General features: G+C 45.3%; 1 protein-coding gene across 3 annotated transcripts in view; it reads left to right on the top strand.

Moving 5' to 3' along the window:
* The window catches only part of Lama3 (laminin subunit alpha 3), a 237,054-nt gene extending 225,388 nt beyond the window's left edge, over positions 1 to 11,666 (top strand). For all 3 annotated transcript variants that reach the window (XM_034518463.2, XM_076912977.1, XM_034518466.2), the window contains 6 exons: positions 296 to 436; positions 4,036 to 4,195; positions 4,298 to 4,428; positions 6,577 to 6,670; positions 8,587 to 8,706; positions 9,458 to 11,666. In XM_034518463.2, coding sequence (XP_034374354.1) covers positions 296 to 436; positions 4,036 to 4,195; positions 4,298 to 4,428; positions 6,577 to 6,670; positions 8,587 to 8,706; positions 9,458 to 9,603 — 792 coding nt within the window. In that variant the 3' untranslated portion in view covers positions 9,604 to 11,666. The remainder of the gene's footprint in view (positions 1 to 295; positions 437 to 4,035; positions 4,196 to 4,297; positions 4,429 to 6,576; positions 6,671 to 8,586; positions 8,707 to 9,457) is intronic.
* The last annotated feature ends 1,252 nt before the right edge of the window (positions 11,667 to 12,918 follow it).

Here is a 12,918-nt window from a genome sequence, read left to right as displayed (position 1 = left end):
CATTACCTCTGCTGTGCTGCAGTAGATATGGGAATGATGATGTCTCTGCCACACTGATGTCATTTCCTTTGGATGAGCATTCCATTTTAAAGCTGCTTACATAACTCTGCTTTCATCTCAGCTGTTTAATATCTGACATAATCTCAACAAAAAACGTTCATGCCAATAAACAAAAGACTTTTAAAGCTACTGAAGGGTGACCCCCCTCCCCCCCATTTTTAAGTTTCCTATGACTACTAGTAAGTTGGCACCGGTTGGCAGAGGTAAACCTTTGATTCTTCTCTTTGTTCTAAAGGTGATGTTCGGACTGAGTGGAAGAAAGGCACACCTGGTTGTGGATGGGCTAAGGGCCCAGGAAGGCAGTTTGCCTGGAAATTCTACCATCAGCCCCAGAGAACAGGTTTACCTGGGGTGGTCGCTATCAAGAAAGTCAAAGGTAAAGCTAGAAAGCAAGTTATTCTCAGTATAACTACAACTGTAATCATTGCACGAGCCATTTAAGATTTCTAAAACCTTTAGATGATTATTTGCTATATCTAATGTTCACCAGCCCACAGAGAAAGTGCCCAGTGCATTCCCAAGCCTATGTATAAGGTCCAGGCTGAGACACAGGCATTGAAGACGTGACCGTGGAATTCTCTATGGCCTTAGAAGCCACTCTCTTAGCTTCTCTTCCAGAGAAAGGGACAGAGGTGTGTGGTGGTTGTTTTATTATTTTATGTGTGTGGCTATTTTGTTTGCATGTATGTCTATACATTGCCTGGTCCCTGTGGAGGCCAGAAGAGAGCATCAGATTTCCAGGGACTAGACTCATAGACCGCTTTGAGTTGCCTTGTGGCCACCGGGAGTTAAATCCAGTCCCCTGGAAGAGCAGCCAGTGCTCTCAACCACTGAGTCATGTCTCCAGTCTGTGGCAGAGATTTTGGATTAAGGTGATGTGTCCCAAGCTTTGGCAGTCTCTGCCACATTTGCAAAACAGTAGCAAAAGCATGTAGTTCCTACTTTGCTGCCTATCAGCTTGCTGTTGAATTGAAGTGTACTTTAAAGCGTCTTTTTTCCTTTATAAATGGAAGCCCAATGTCCTTTATCATAAATAGTAAGTAACCACAAAAGTCAGTTCATAGGAACGAAGTAGCATCCTCAGAGTCTAGCCAGATGCCCTGACTTGTGTTTGCAAAGAAAGCAAGAGGGCGTATGGCATCTTCCCTTTTCTAGTCAGAGGGCTCCAAAGAGTCATGAAGAAGCAGAGGGCATGTGTGCAGGAGAGAGGATGCCTGGCGGGTGATGGCCTAGGCTAGATCTCTAACTGCAGATGGGAAACTCAAAGGCAGATCTTTATTCCCACATATGCATCTTACTGTTGTTCAGGGTCTGAAATGATAGTATAAGCTTAAGACTCAAACTTGGTATATGGCTATGGGACAGTTGAGAGTCCTCTGACACCAAAGATAAGTTACAATTTACTGTCCTTGCCAAGTTTAAAAGTCCTCTATGCTGGCTCTCTCCCACTGTCTCTCCTCCCACCCTACCAAGGTGCTGACCAAGTCTGGTATGTCTACATGTGTGACCTTTTCCATACCGTTGAAGGTCAGTGATGCTGGGAGCAGCTCAGATCCAGGATACTGATGCTGGGAGCAGCTCAGGTCCAGGATACTAATGCTGGGAGCAGCTCAGGTCCAGGATACATCTCTCACCCAATGCAGTTTCTGCCGGTTCTTCAGGACCTGGTGTGATGCTTGCTTGCACTGAGATAGGGAGGACCCAGACTAAACTCCAGTCCTGAAAAAAAAAGATGTAATTAAAGCAGACCTTGCACCAGCTTAGATTTTAATGTTTGAAGGTGACCCAGTCAAAGCCAGGATAGATCCATGGGGTACAACTTGGCCCACTCTTTGTATCAAAGCCACAAGAAGGAATAAAGCATTGTTCTCTACTGCATTCATATGTAGTAACTTTGCTATGTCTCTCATGAATGATTCACACCATATATGAATGTATGCAATATGGTGTGTATGGCATATGCTAACGGGGATCCTTACTGTTAACACTGACTTTTCTTCAACCTCTAAGTCTAATTTCCTCTCAGAGAAAAATCACAGAGCAGAGAGACTATTCAAGGATATAGTTAGCGTATTCTTTTGACCTGGCACAGCAGTTAAAGGATTGGCTGTTCTTCCAGAGGTCCTGAATTCAATTCCCAGCAACCACATGGTGGGCTCACACTACTTATAATGTGATCTGATGGCCCCCCCCCTTCTGGCACCCAGATGTACATGCAGATAGAACATTCATATACAGAATATAAATAAATCTTAAAAAAAACAAAAAAACTCCAACCAACCAAACAACAACAACAAAAACCAAAACAAAAAACCAAAAAAACCTTATTAATCACAAGGTACAGATAGTAGCACCTACTTACAATGTTGTATCTAAAGAACATACAAACTAATGGATTTTATGACATGGTCTTTTGGCCCAGTTGCTTTGGGCCTGTGACAAGACAGGACATCACACAGGAACTGTCTAATGGGACAAAGCTACATACCTTGAGGTGGCTAGAAAACATAAACGCGAGGGGAGGACCAAGATCCCAGTACCCCATGGCTGAGCATGCCACCAGTGAGCTCATGGCCTCCTAAAGGGTGTACAGCCTTCTGGAAATGCCATAGGCAGGCAAGCATGACCTTTGGGACAGCTGAGACTCCAACTGTAGGCATATATAATCCAGCAGTGCTTCTGAACAGCAGGACTGCAGCCAGTTCTGGGATTCACTGTTGGGTCACAGCCTGTCCTGTTGTGACTGCGTTTGGTTTCAATACAGAACTCTGTTGTCTAGTGTGATAAATGTATTTATCATGGAAAATATTATCATGGAAAAATATACATGAAACTGCATTAAGTACTGTGTCACTGCTGTGACAATAGGGGAGGGAGGGCTTGCTTTGGCTCCCAGTCCTGAGACACAGTCCACCAGTGTCAAGAATGTGAGGTGACCGGCATGCTACACTCACAGGCAGAAGCAGAGAGGAGCGAGGAAGTGCAGCTGGGTTTCTATTCTGAAGACCTCAGCCCATGTGATGATGCCACCTACACTTACAGTGGATTTTCCATCTTAATTAACTTCATCTAGGAAACCCCTCACAGACATGCCCAGTGGCTTACCTATTAGATGATTCCAGATCCTGTCAAGGTGACAATGTTAACCATCATGAAAACTAACTTCTGAAGAGGCCCATCTACATAGACACCACTTAACACTGCCACCAGCACCACAAGCATCTCTAAGGTCACTTATGCTCCCTTAAAGTTAGGGATTTTAGGAGTGTTTTGAGAATCTGACAAATGTGTACAGTCCTTTCCCTTGGGGTGGGGGATGGGATGTGCACACAGCGAAGTACTGGGAACCTGCAGAAACCTGGGTCCAGATTGGGAACTCTTATTCAACGCCCACCTCAGGCGTGAGGGGGTACCCCACAAGGTACTAATACTGCACAGTATCTTCTATGGACTTCAGAACACTCATGGTTTGTTGGTATTATACCAAGCCTAACTGTATAGGAAGGTATCTTGTACTTTATTATTTTGGGAACATTTCAGCCCTGTTTTTAGTCATCTGCCTGGCAATAAGCTATCATGCATGCTAGCTCACAAATCTCTAAGAAAAGGTTTGAACCTACAAAGAATGGTGAGGTATATAAACTGTGAGGTGGGATTTTCCCCATGCTGTAGCTCAGTCTCCATGAAGCAAAATCAGGCTGCCCCTCCTGGTTCTTATTTGAGCATTGACTAGCAATTTCCAACCACTCACACCACCAGCATTTAACGCCTTTAAACTTCAACTTCCCACCAAGCCTCTGGTTTACAAGTTTCCCTGGACACTTGACAGGAAGCCAGAGGGAACAGTCAGGATCCCCTGACTCTCTGAAGCAGGAAGAAGGAATCTTCTAGAATCTCCGTCCTTGCTAAGCCACATTCACCTCAGCATCTCCGGGAGTTACACACCGTGAACTTTTACCCTCTGCTTCATTACAGAGCCTCCCCCAGCACAGTTTTGTGGGTTGCCTGAGGAATTTCCAGTTGGACTCCAAACCCCTGGACTCCCCCTCTTCGAGGTTCAGGGTATCTCCATGCTTGGGTGGCTCTTTGGAGAAAGGCATTTATTTCTCCCAAGGAGGAGGCCATGTGGTCCTAGGTAAGGAACAGTTGGTAGAGTTCATGTCTGTAAGTCTGAAGAACTCTGTCCTCTTTTCTTAATTATGGGGTTTTAACTGTTTCTTTTTCTTTCTTTTTGAAGCCAATTCTGTGTCCTTGGGGCCAGAGCTTAAGCTCACTTTCAGCATTCGCCCACGAAGTCTCACTGGGGTCTTAATACACATCGGAAGCCAATCTGGACAGCACTTAAGTGTTTACATGGAGGCAGGAAAGGTATGCAGCAGGTTGCTTACATGGGAGGGGAGAGGGATCCAGAGTCCACTAACAGACTAAGACAGTATGAAGATAGGTACAATCCAATGTTATACCTATGAAACCTCGCTTGGAGATTAACTTCCCATTTTTTTTATTAGCATGTCATTATCATATTCTCTGCTTCATCTTTGAAACTGGGAAACCTCAAACAAAATTCTGGGAAACCTCAAACAAAATTCTGGGAAACTTCAAACAAAATTCTGAATTCTGGTGACACCACTTAGTTAAAGGGTCCTGGAGTTGATGCTCAAACTCCTTTGGGCCCAGTTTCAGTGTCTACAGAATATAGATAATAATTCTACCATCTGGGGACTGAGCAGACCAGCCAGACCTTGCTTAGCTTCTAAGGTCAGACAAGATGGGCTGCATTCAAGGTAGCATGGCTGCAGACAAATGGGGCTAATTCTCAATCCTCAGGCTTCTGTCAAGATTAGAGGAAATGCCTCACAGCCCAGCCGTGCTTACACCCCCCCCCCCCCCGTCACCCTCAGGTCACATCTACACCCAGAGCCCTAAGCCATGGAGTCCACTCTGGACCCTTTGTCCTCTCTGTGCAGGTGTTGTGCTCTGGCCTTTGGCTAAGCTGCTTGCTGGCTCCCACGCCATCTCCCCACCTTTGCATGGACTCCTCCCTTCACTACTGCTTGTGTGCCTTATGTCTCCGTCAGTCACAGGCCTGAGTCAATAACACATTTTCAACGACCACATTATATTTCTTTAAAATGAAATTCTTCTAGGAATCTTCTCTGCAGCTGAGGCCTGAGTCAAAGATGAATGTTGTACTGTTTTCTTTCATTTTGCTCTCTATATAGACTTATTAAAACTGGGTGCGTGTGTGTGTCCCAGATGAAAATAAAGGCTACAATACCTTCCTTTCCATTTTCAGGATCAAATCTGAGCCTCTGACACTCTATGAAAGGAGTCTATTTCAGGGCCGCACCCCGGTCCACAGCCCCTATGTCATATTTCAGAAGTTTTTATCATCATTTAATTATACACAGTTCACAGAGGGAAACACGTTTCCCTCTGACGTTTCTGTGTGAGGGTAATAACTTTAGATCAGACCTACCTGTGAGTCTCTCTTGGCCCCTCCTGCTCCTCTCTTCTGCTTCCTTGTCTTTTTGGTTTGGGGGACCCAGTGAGTTGAGCTGGTTTTGCTGACAGACACATGGGTGAGAGTCAATTCTAGGAGCACAGGCAACTTTCCAGTGCCTACATCTCTGAAAAAAAAGACACTTCTCCCTCAGCAACAGACAGCTGCCCGTAGATCTGAGCCATAGACATTAAGTCAGTGCGAGTCTCCAGTCATGCAGAGGAAGAAGCAACTGCCAGTGTGCATGGAGGGCACGTGGTGGCTGGCTGTTCAGAGAAGGATATTAAGGGAGGGTCCTCAGAAAACAAAATCAAGACTTGGTGACCTTCCTAAGTGCAGGGACATTGGTCAGCTCAAAACCTGCTTGAGAGTGGCCCGCCCTATGCAGTAACAGGCAAAGCAGATGTAAATCATGTACAAACACACTTATTGTAGCCTTCTCATTATATGTACTTTGACTCAACCTTTAGAAGATCCTGAAGGAGTCCCCAACCAGGAGAACGGGAAGGTGGGATTCTGCCAACAATGTACCACGTGCCTGGCACCTGACACATGTCCTGTCAAATACAACCTATAGCTTAATGTCCTGGAGGAGAGCCCTCTGGTCTGCAGTGCACTAGGGGGTTATCATAACTGGGTAATCCTTACAGCAATTCTGAACTTCTGCCAGTATTTTTAACCTCCACACTTCAGGTGTGTTTGTTAGCAGTGACTGCTGCATCCTAATCGCTGAGGAGAGCGGTGGGTGTTTGTCAGGAACCTTCTGAGGGTTGAGGTGGGGGGCAGGTGCTCAGTTGCTCTTGTCAGAAATCCTAGGCAGGGTCTGGGCTAATTCTTTGGTTGACATGCCTGGAAGAAGTGTGAGGGAGTATTACTTGGAAGCTTCAGGTCAATAGGAGTCAGAGGCCAACATCTAGCATACGTCCAGGCTGCCTGTGTGCAGGGAAGATGGCAGGGAAAGGCTGGCTCCTGTGCCCTTCTGAAGGAAATAACCAAATGTGTATGTGTTTCAGGTCACGACCTCTGTGAACAGTGAGGCAGGTGGGATCGTGACATCAGTTACACCAAAGCGGTCTCTGTGTGATGGACAATGGCACTCTGTGGCAGGTATGACACTGGTAACCTTTGTACACACAGGGAAACCTTTGACCTGTGTTTGAACTTCTCAAAGGCAACCCCAGTCTGTCCATTGGGAGGGTTGGGCTGGACCAGGTACTATAACCAGCCCCCCCAGTTTTCTTATCTGTTTCAACCCAACTGTGCTTAGACTATTTCATAGCTTTGCCTCTGACTCGAAGAGTATGCTGACTTTGGCGTATGGAGGATTTTTCTCAGTCCAGTCCCATCCAGCAAACTGATAAGCTGCGTTTAATCTTTAAGGAAATAATAACATTGCAGTTTGTGTTTTGAACTATATGCTTCTGAACCCTTTGGGAACAACGACAACAACAAGAAACCAAGTTTCTAGGGGTAGACAGACGACTCGGTGGGTAAGAGCTGCTCATACCCACTGAGGGTAAGTGTGATTCCCAAAGCCCACACTGGGTGGGTCACAACCACCTGTGCCTGAAATCCAGAGGATTTGTGCTCTCTTCTGGCTTCTCAGACACTGCACTCAAAACATATTCACACAGACAGACAGACAGACAGACAGACAGACACACACACACACACACACAATTTACAAGAGAAGCCAGCTTTAAGTTCCATCCCTTACTCCTGTGACCTGGGCAAGTTACTTTAACACATACATTGCCTCAGTTTTCTCATTTGTAAGATGAAGATAAAAAAACAGTATATGTTTGTGAAAATTAAACGAAGTCAAATGTATGAAGTACACAGTCTGCATCTGATCTATAGTGAGCATATTCAGTAAGCACCCAGTTTTACTGTTGGAATTTTAAGGATCATTGTTACTTTTCCCAATAATCGTTAAATATTAACGTAAACTATTCAAAGAGAACATTGGTATAAAGTGAGCACATCCTCTCAGAATCTGTTGTTTTAGTCATAACTCGTGGGTGTTCGAGATGTGTGAGCCTGAGGCTAGGGATGTAGCCCAGCTGGTAGAATGCTTGCTTGGCTAGTTTACAGAAAGCCCTGGGATTGATCCCCATGGACCACGCATGGCTGTGCTCCCCTGGGATCACAGCACCAGGACAGTGCTTTTGGCTAAGAGCAAGTGTAGAAATACCTGAGTCTGTATTAACTAAAATACCTTTTTGTAAAAAGTAGTCCTTTCTTGGCTAACTTGAAAGCTGTCTTTCAGTTAGATACACTTATCAAGATGGGAGAGCTGTTGTGTTAAGGGTCAGAGTTTGTAGGGATGGACCCTGGCCTCTTAAGAAAGTAGCTGAGGTCAGATCACATGAACATGGCTTTGAGAAGCAGGAGAAGCAGAGCCTGGGTTTCATCTCTTCTGTGAGTAGGATAAGGATGTGGTCTATGTGTGTGTTCGTGTTCTTGTGTATGCAGATGTGTATGGATGTGTGTGTGCACACACCTGTGGAAGCCAGAGGTCAAAGCTGGCTTTCATTCCTCAGGTACTAACCACCTTGGTTTTTTGAAACAAGGTTTTATAGGCCTGGGGTTTGATATAGTCTGGGCTGGCTGGTGGGTTGAGCCACGGGGATCTGCCTGTCTCGGCCTCCTGGGCACTGGGATTGCAACAGTCTACCACCACACTGGAATTGCAACGACAGTCTACCATCACAATGGGACTGCAACAACAATCTACCGCCACACTAGGCATTGTTTTGTTTTCAGGTAGTCTGAGAGCTTGAACTCAGATCCTCACACTTGCAAGGCAGGCACTTAACCAACTCAGCTGTCTCCTCAATGCCATGGATTCACTGTAGGGATCCGATTTAGCAGTGGCTGCTGTGGATAGTGTGTTGCATTTCTACCCAAGGCTGAGCAAGTGCCTTCAGTCCCCCTGAGGGTCCAGTGGGAATGAGTTCAAAGACAATGGTGACGGTGAGGGGGGTGCACACATCAGAACTAACCAGCTTCCTTTCACTCAGTCTCCATCAAACAGCACATCCTGCATCTGGAACTGGACACAGACAATAGCTACACAGCTGGACAGCTTTCCTTCCCACTGAATAGCACCAGAGGGTCACTACACATTGGAGGTGTCTCAGGTAAATAACTCTACTCCCAACTTCTACACCCATGTTAGAGCCTAGGAGCTCTTGACATCTTCTCAACCCAACAGCTAAGGAGGCCCAGTGCTCGAGTAAGGAGAAGAACATTCCTGGCTACACAGTGGAGGTGGCAAGGCCTTTTACCTCAGCATCTAGGCACATCTCAGGGTAGTGTGGACCACATGACGACTGCTTCCTCTGGTTCCAAGCCTGTTCTTTATAACCCTCCTTAAGAGGCTTCATTAAGTCAAAAGCCTATGTCAGCAAATAATCAAAAAAGCTGACGAGGGATAATGGTCTCTCTTTCCCAGGCACTGAGTGACTGTTGGGTCCACATGGGAGAATGGGGCGGCTGAGATAGTCACAAATGGGAGGTGGGGCGGCTGGGACAGTCACCTTCAAGGACTGAATGTTGCCTGGAAGGGCCCTTTTCATTCTTACTTGTTTTATGTCCTTCAGGTAGCCTGCTCATTAATTCTATAGTCCTTTCATAACCCATAAAAGATGGCAGAGTTGAGAGTTATTATCTATGGATTCGAGCTGTAGAAGTTGCTTCTCTAGAGGCAAGGGGCAGCTTCACTACCAATATATCAATCACAGCAGGCAGGAGGTCAGGAGACGGCCAGGTGGGCCAAGCCATGGGGTGTCTGGCTCTTTCTAATAATATTCTTAATACCCCCTCCCACTCCTTGTGCATTCATCTCATGGTATGAGCTATCCACCAAGTGCCTCTTCCTCTCTCTTTCAGACAAACTGAAAATGCTTACACTCCCTGTGTGGAACTCATTTTTTGGCTGTCTGAAGAATATTCAAGTCAACCATGTCCCTGTTCCCATCACAGAAGCCGCAGAAGTCCAAGGTTCTGTCAGCCTGAATGGCTGCCCTGACCACTAACCCTACCCAGCAAGAGAAGTCACCTTTGGAAGCACCATGGGTCCAGTGCACTCCTCCTCTGTTCAAAGCCATCAAACCCACACAGCACACAGTGACAGAGCACTGTCATTTTGAGTCCCAACTACACCAACCTATGGCTCTGACTTTCAGTGACACACATGCATTTTATATCAAAATCCCATTTCATGAAGAAAATGAGCAAATTGTTATTCAAACATTCACACAAAGCTTTTGTTAATATTTTTTCCACTAAGAATTAAATGCCTTTTAGAGAACTTTTTTCCCCAATTGCTAAAAAGAACATCTTGTTTAGAGCACTTTATGAATACAAAACTTTAAAACATGTTAAATTGCTACAATTCATTGGGATTAAATAAATACAATGCATTCTTCAAATTATGATAAGCAAGGAAACCCAAGGGCTGATGATCAGCACAATTATATTAATTCTTCAGCACTTGCTCAAGGTACTATCTGCTACATGATTTTCTACAAATAATTATTGAGCAAGTGCTGAGAGGTTATTTGCATGCTCCATGTGTGAACTACAATAAACTTTAATAAGTAAGTCCTGCCCCTAGGGGCATGCACTTCAATTGGAGAGACATATAATATTCATAAATCAGGAACTAACAAGTTGGAGTACTGAACCCACTAATATTAATGTGGCTCGCCTGCTTCTCAATCCTTGCCTTCCCCAATCTTCTATAAACCAGGTCTAAATTATCATCAATTCCTGCAGAACACAAACCATCTAACTAGAGATGCTAAAATGAATGTACATGCTACAACTGTTTCCCACATATAAGGAAACCAGAGTTCAAAATCAGTGTCTCCCTCAACCATGTCCCACCTAAGTTCTGAGACAAGCTCTTTCACTGAACCCAGAGCTCAAAATGTTGACTGGGCTTGGGTGCCTAGCAGGTCTCTCCAGGGTCCTCCCATCTCCATCCCTCAGTACCAGGGTTACGGACATGGGCTAGATTTTAGACAGATGCTGGGGCTCTGAGCTCAGATCTTCACACTTGCAAAGCAAGCGCTTTGTCCACCAAGCCATCGATGCAGCTTGATGACTGATGCTTTGATGGCAAGCCAACAGGAGCCAACCAGAAGGAGAAATCACTTTTAGATTCATCTACAAGAATAAATAATGCATGATACAAAAGACCAGCTTTATTACCCAGCACCACTTGTACTAACAAAGACTATTCTTTTTTTTTCCATAACAAAAACAGAAATATTGGGTATAACAAAACCGGGTATAGTAAGAAAAACTGGGTATAATAATCCTATGTTCTTATAGCTGTATGCTCTCTGCTTCTGATTTGAGCCACAGCCCAGTTCTTGCATGTTCTTCCCACCACAGTCCTCAGAGTATACTTTCCACCAACTCCAGCTGTACATCACTGGAGTGTTCTCCTGCAGAGGCAGCTAATTCCCTACCACAGCAGATGCTTAGCGGAAGCAGAGTGGTCGGTAATCTTTAGGGACATTATGGCAGCTCTCAGACTGAACTGCCTGGCCACAAGTCATTGATTTTCAGATAAAAAATCCTCACTGGTGGTCTTGGCGTCTGCTGGAAACTCCTCTGTGTTGCCCATCAGCAGCATCTTCACAACACACAGGATGTCTCTCCTCAGTTCTCAGTGTTACCCAACAATCATTAGTGCTGTGTGCTTGTAAGCAATTTGTACACTTATAGTGGGACCGCTACTTCTTTTTAAATATTTTTTTTACTTTTATGCACATTGATGTTTTTCCTGTATGTACGTCTGTGCACCATGTGCAGTCAGTGCCTGCTGAGGCCAGAACAGGGTGTCAGATCTCCTGGACTGGAATTACATTACAGATATCTGTGAGCTGCTATGTGGGTACTGGGAATCGAACCCACATCCTCTGGAACAGCAACAAGTGTTCTTAATCACTGAGCCAGCTCTCCGTTCTTTATTGACTAATCGGTGTGATTTTTCTCTCCCTTCTGTAATAACAACATAGAGAACCCATCTGCGTTTGTTGAATAAATCCCAGCCACCAATGTCCAGCAGGGCATCTGGGTGAATTCAGCCAGGGAAGTGTTAATGTGGCTGTTCTCCAGTTAGAGATATATGTTCCCTGTGAAGGATGTTTCCGCCCCTGCAGTGGAGCCATTGTGGGAGCCGTCTGTCAACGACCAAGCACAGTATAAGCATAACCACAGATGGGGATACCTTGGCGAGCTCAGTGGGGACATCAGGCCAATCTCTGGCCTTGTTGGTTCCTACTGTGGTCTGGATAGTATGTCCACCAAAGGTGCAGACGTTTGGTCCTCCAGGTCAGGGACTAGGAGGTGCTGTAAACTTTTATTAGGAAGTGGAGTTGAGAGATCCTTGGGTCATGGGGAGATATTGCTTAGAATGTATTCTGGAACTGTACCCATCCTTTCTGTGCTCTCTGCCTCAAGATTTGACTGCCTGCTCCACCTGACACAGCCTCTCACTTCAGAGGGCTATGGTTGACTTTACCAAGCTGAGCTGCTGCAGACATCATGCCCTTGAACTGGGAGGTAAATTCCTCCTCTCTATGAAGTCTGTTACCTCATTCATTCACCTGATGAATATGGCTCCCTGTAAGAGAGCTCATCTTAGGAAGCAAAAACATCAACTACTTAAGGGGCAACCATATGCTGTTATGAGTCTGCTCCTGTCAGCAACTCTCTGGGTACCTATTGACCCCACTCCTCCACAAAAAGGCTCTCTGTAGCTCCATCTGAGAGGCAAGCAGCACAGGGCAGAACATAGCAACTTTCCCTTCTAGACAGAAGTGGCCTCACCATTGAGAACGCTGGCTTCCTCAGCTCCTTTAGTCACTCTCTCCATGTCCACCCCTGCTGTCAGGCTAGAAAACACCAAAGCCCAACCCTGCTCCATCAACCAAACTTCTTCCAGTTCCCAAGGTCTCGGTCCTTGTTCACTTTCTGTTGCTGTGATAAAATACTGACCAAAACTGGCTTGGGGAAGGAAGGGATTTGGCTCATAATTCCATATCACATATCTATGCATTAAAAAAAAAAATGTGATGGGGAGGCCTCTACTAGAGACTAAAGCATGTGGTAGAGCTTCTGGGTCAGTCAAAGACAGCTATGACAAGCCATCTCTCCATGGAACTGTCTCCTGTCCATTAGTTCTCTTTCTAAAGTAATTGGAATCTGACCTATTCCTTGCTTCCTTGAGCTGATAATTCCAGCTGAGGTTTAAGCATACAACCCTTTTCTCATGTGGTTTGGAATATTCTAGAACTTTGAGGAACAGAAATTACCTGTTACTTCACAAGCCCTTT

Source organism: Arvicanthis niloticus, chromosome 14 (genome assembly GCF_011762505.2).
Source record: "Arvicanthis niloticus isolate mArvNil1 chromosome 14, mArvNil1.pat.X, whole genome shotgun sequence".
Lineage (NCBI taxonomy): Eukaryota > Metazoa > Chordata > Mammalia > Rodentia > Muridae > Arvicanthis > Arvicanthis niloticus.
This window is presented reverse-complemented; position numbering and strand designations above follow the sequence as displayed.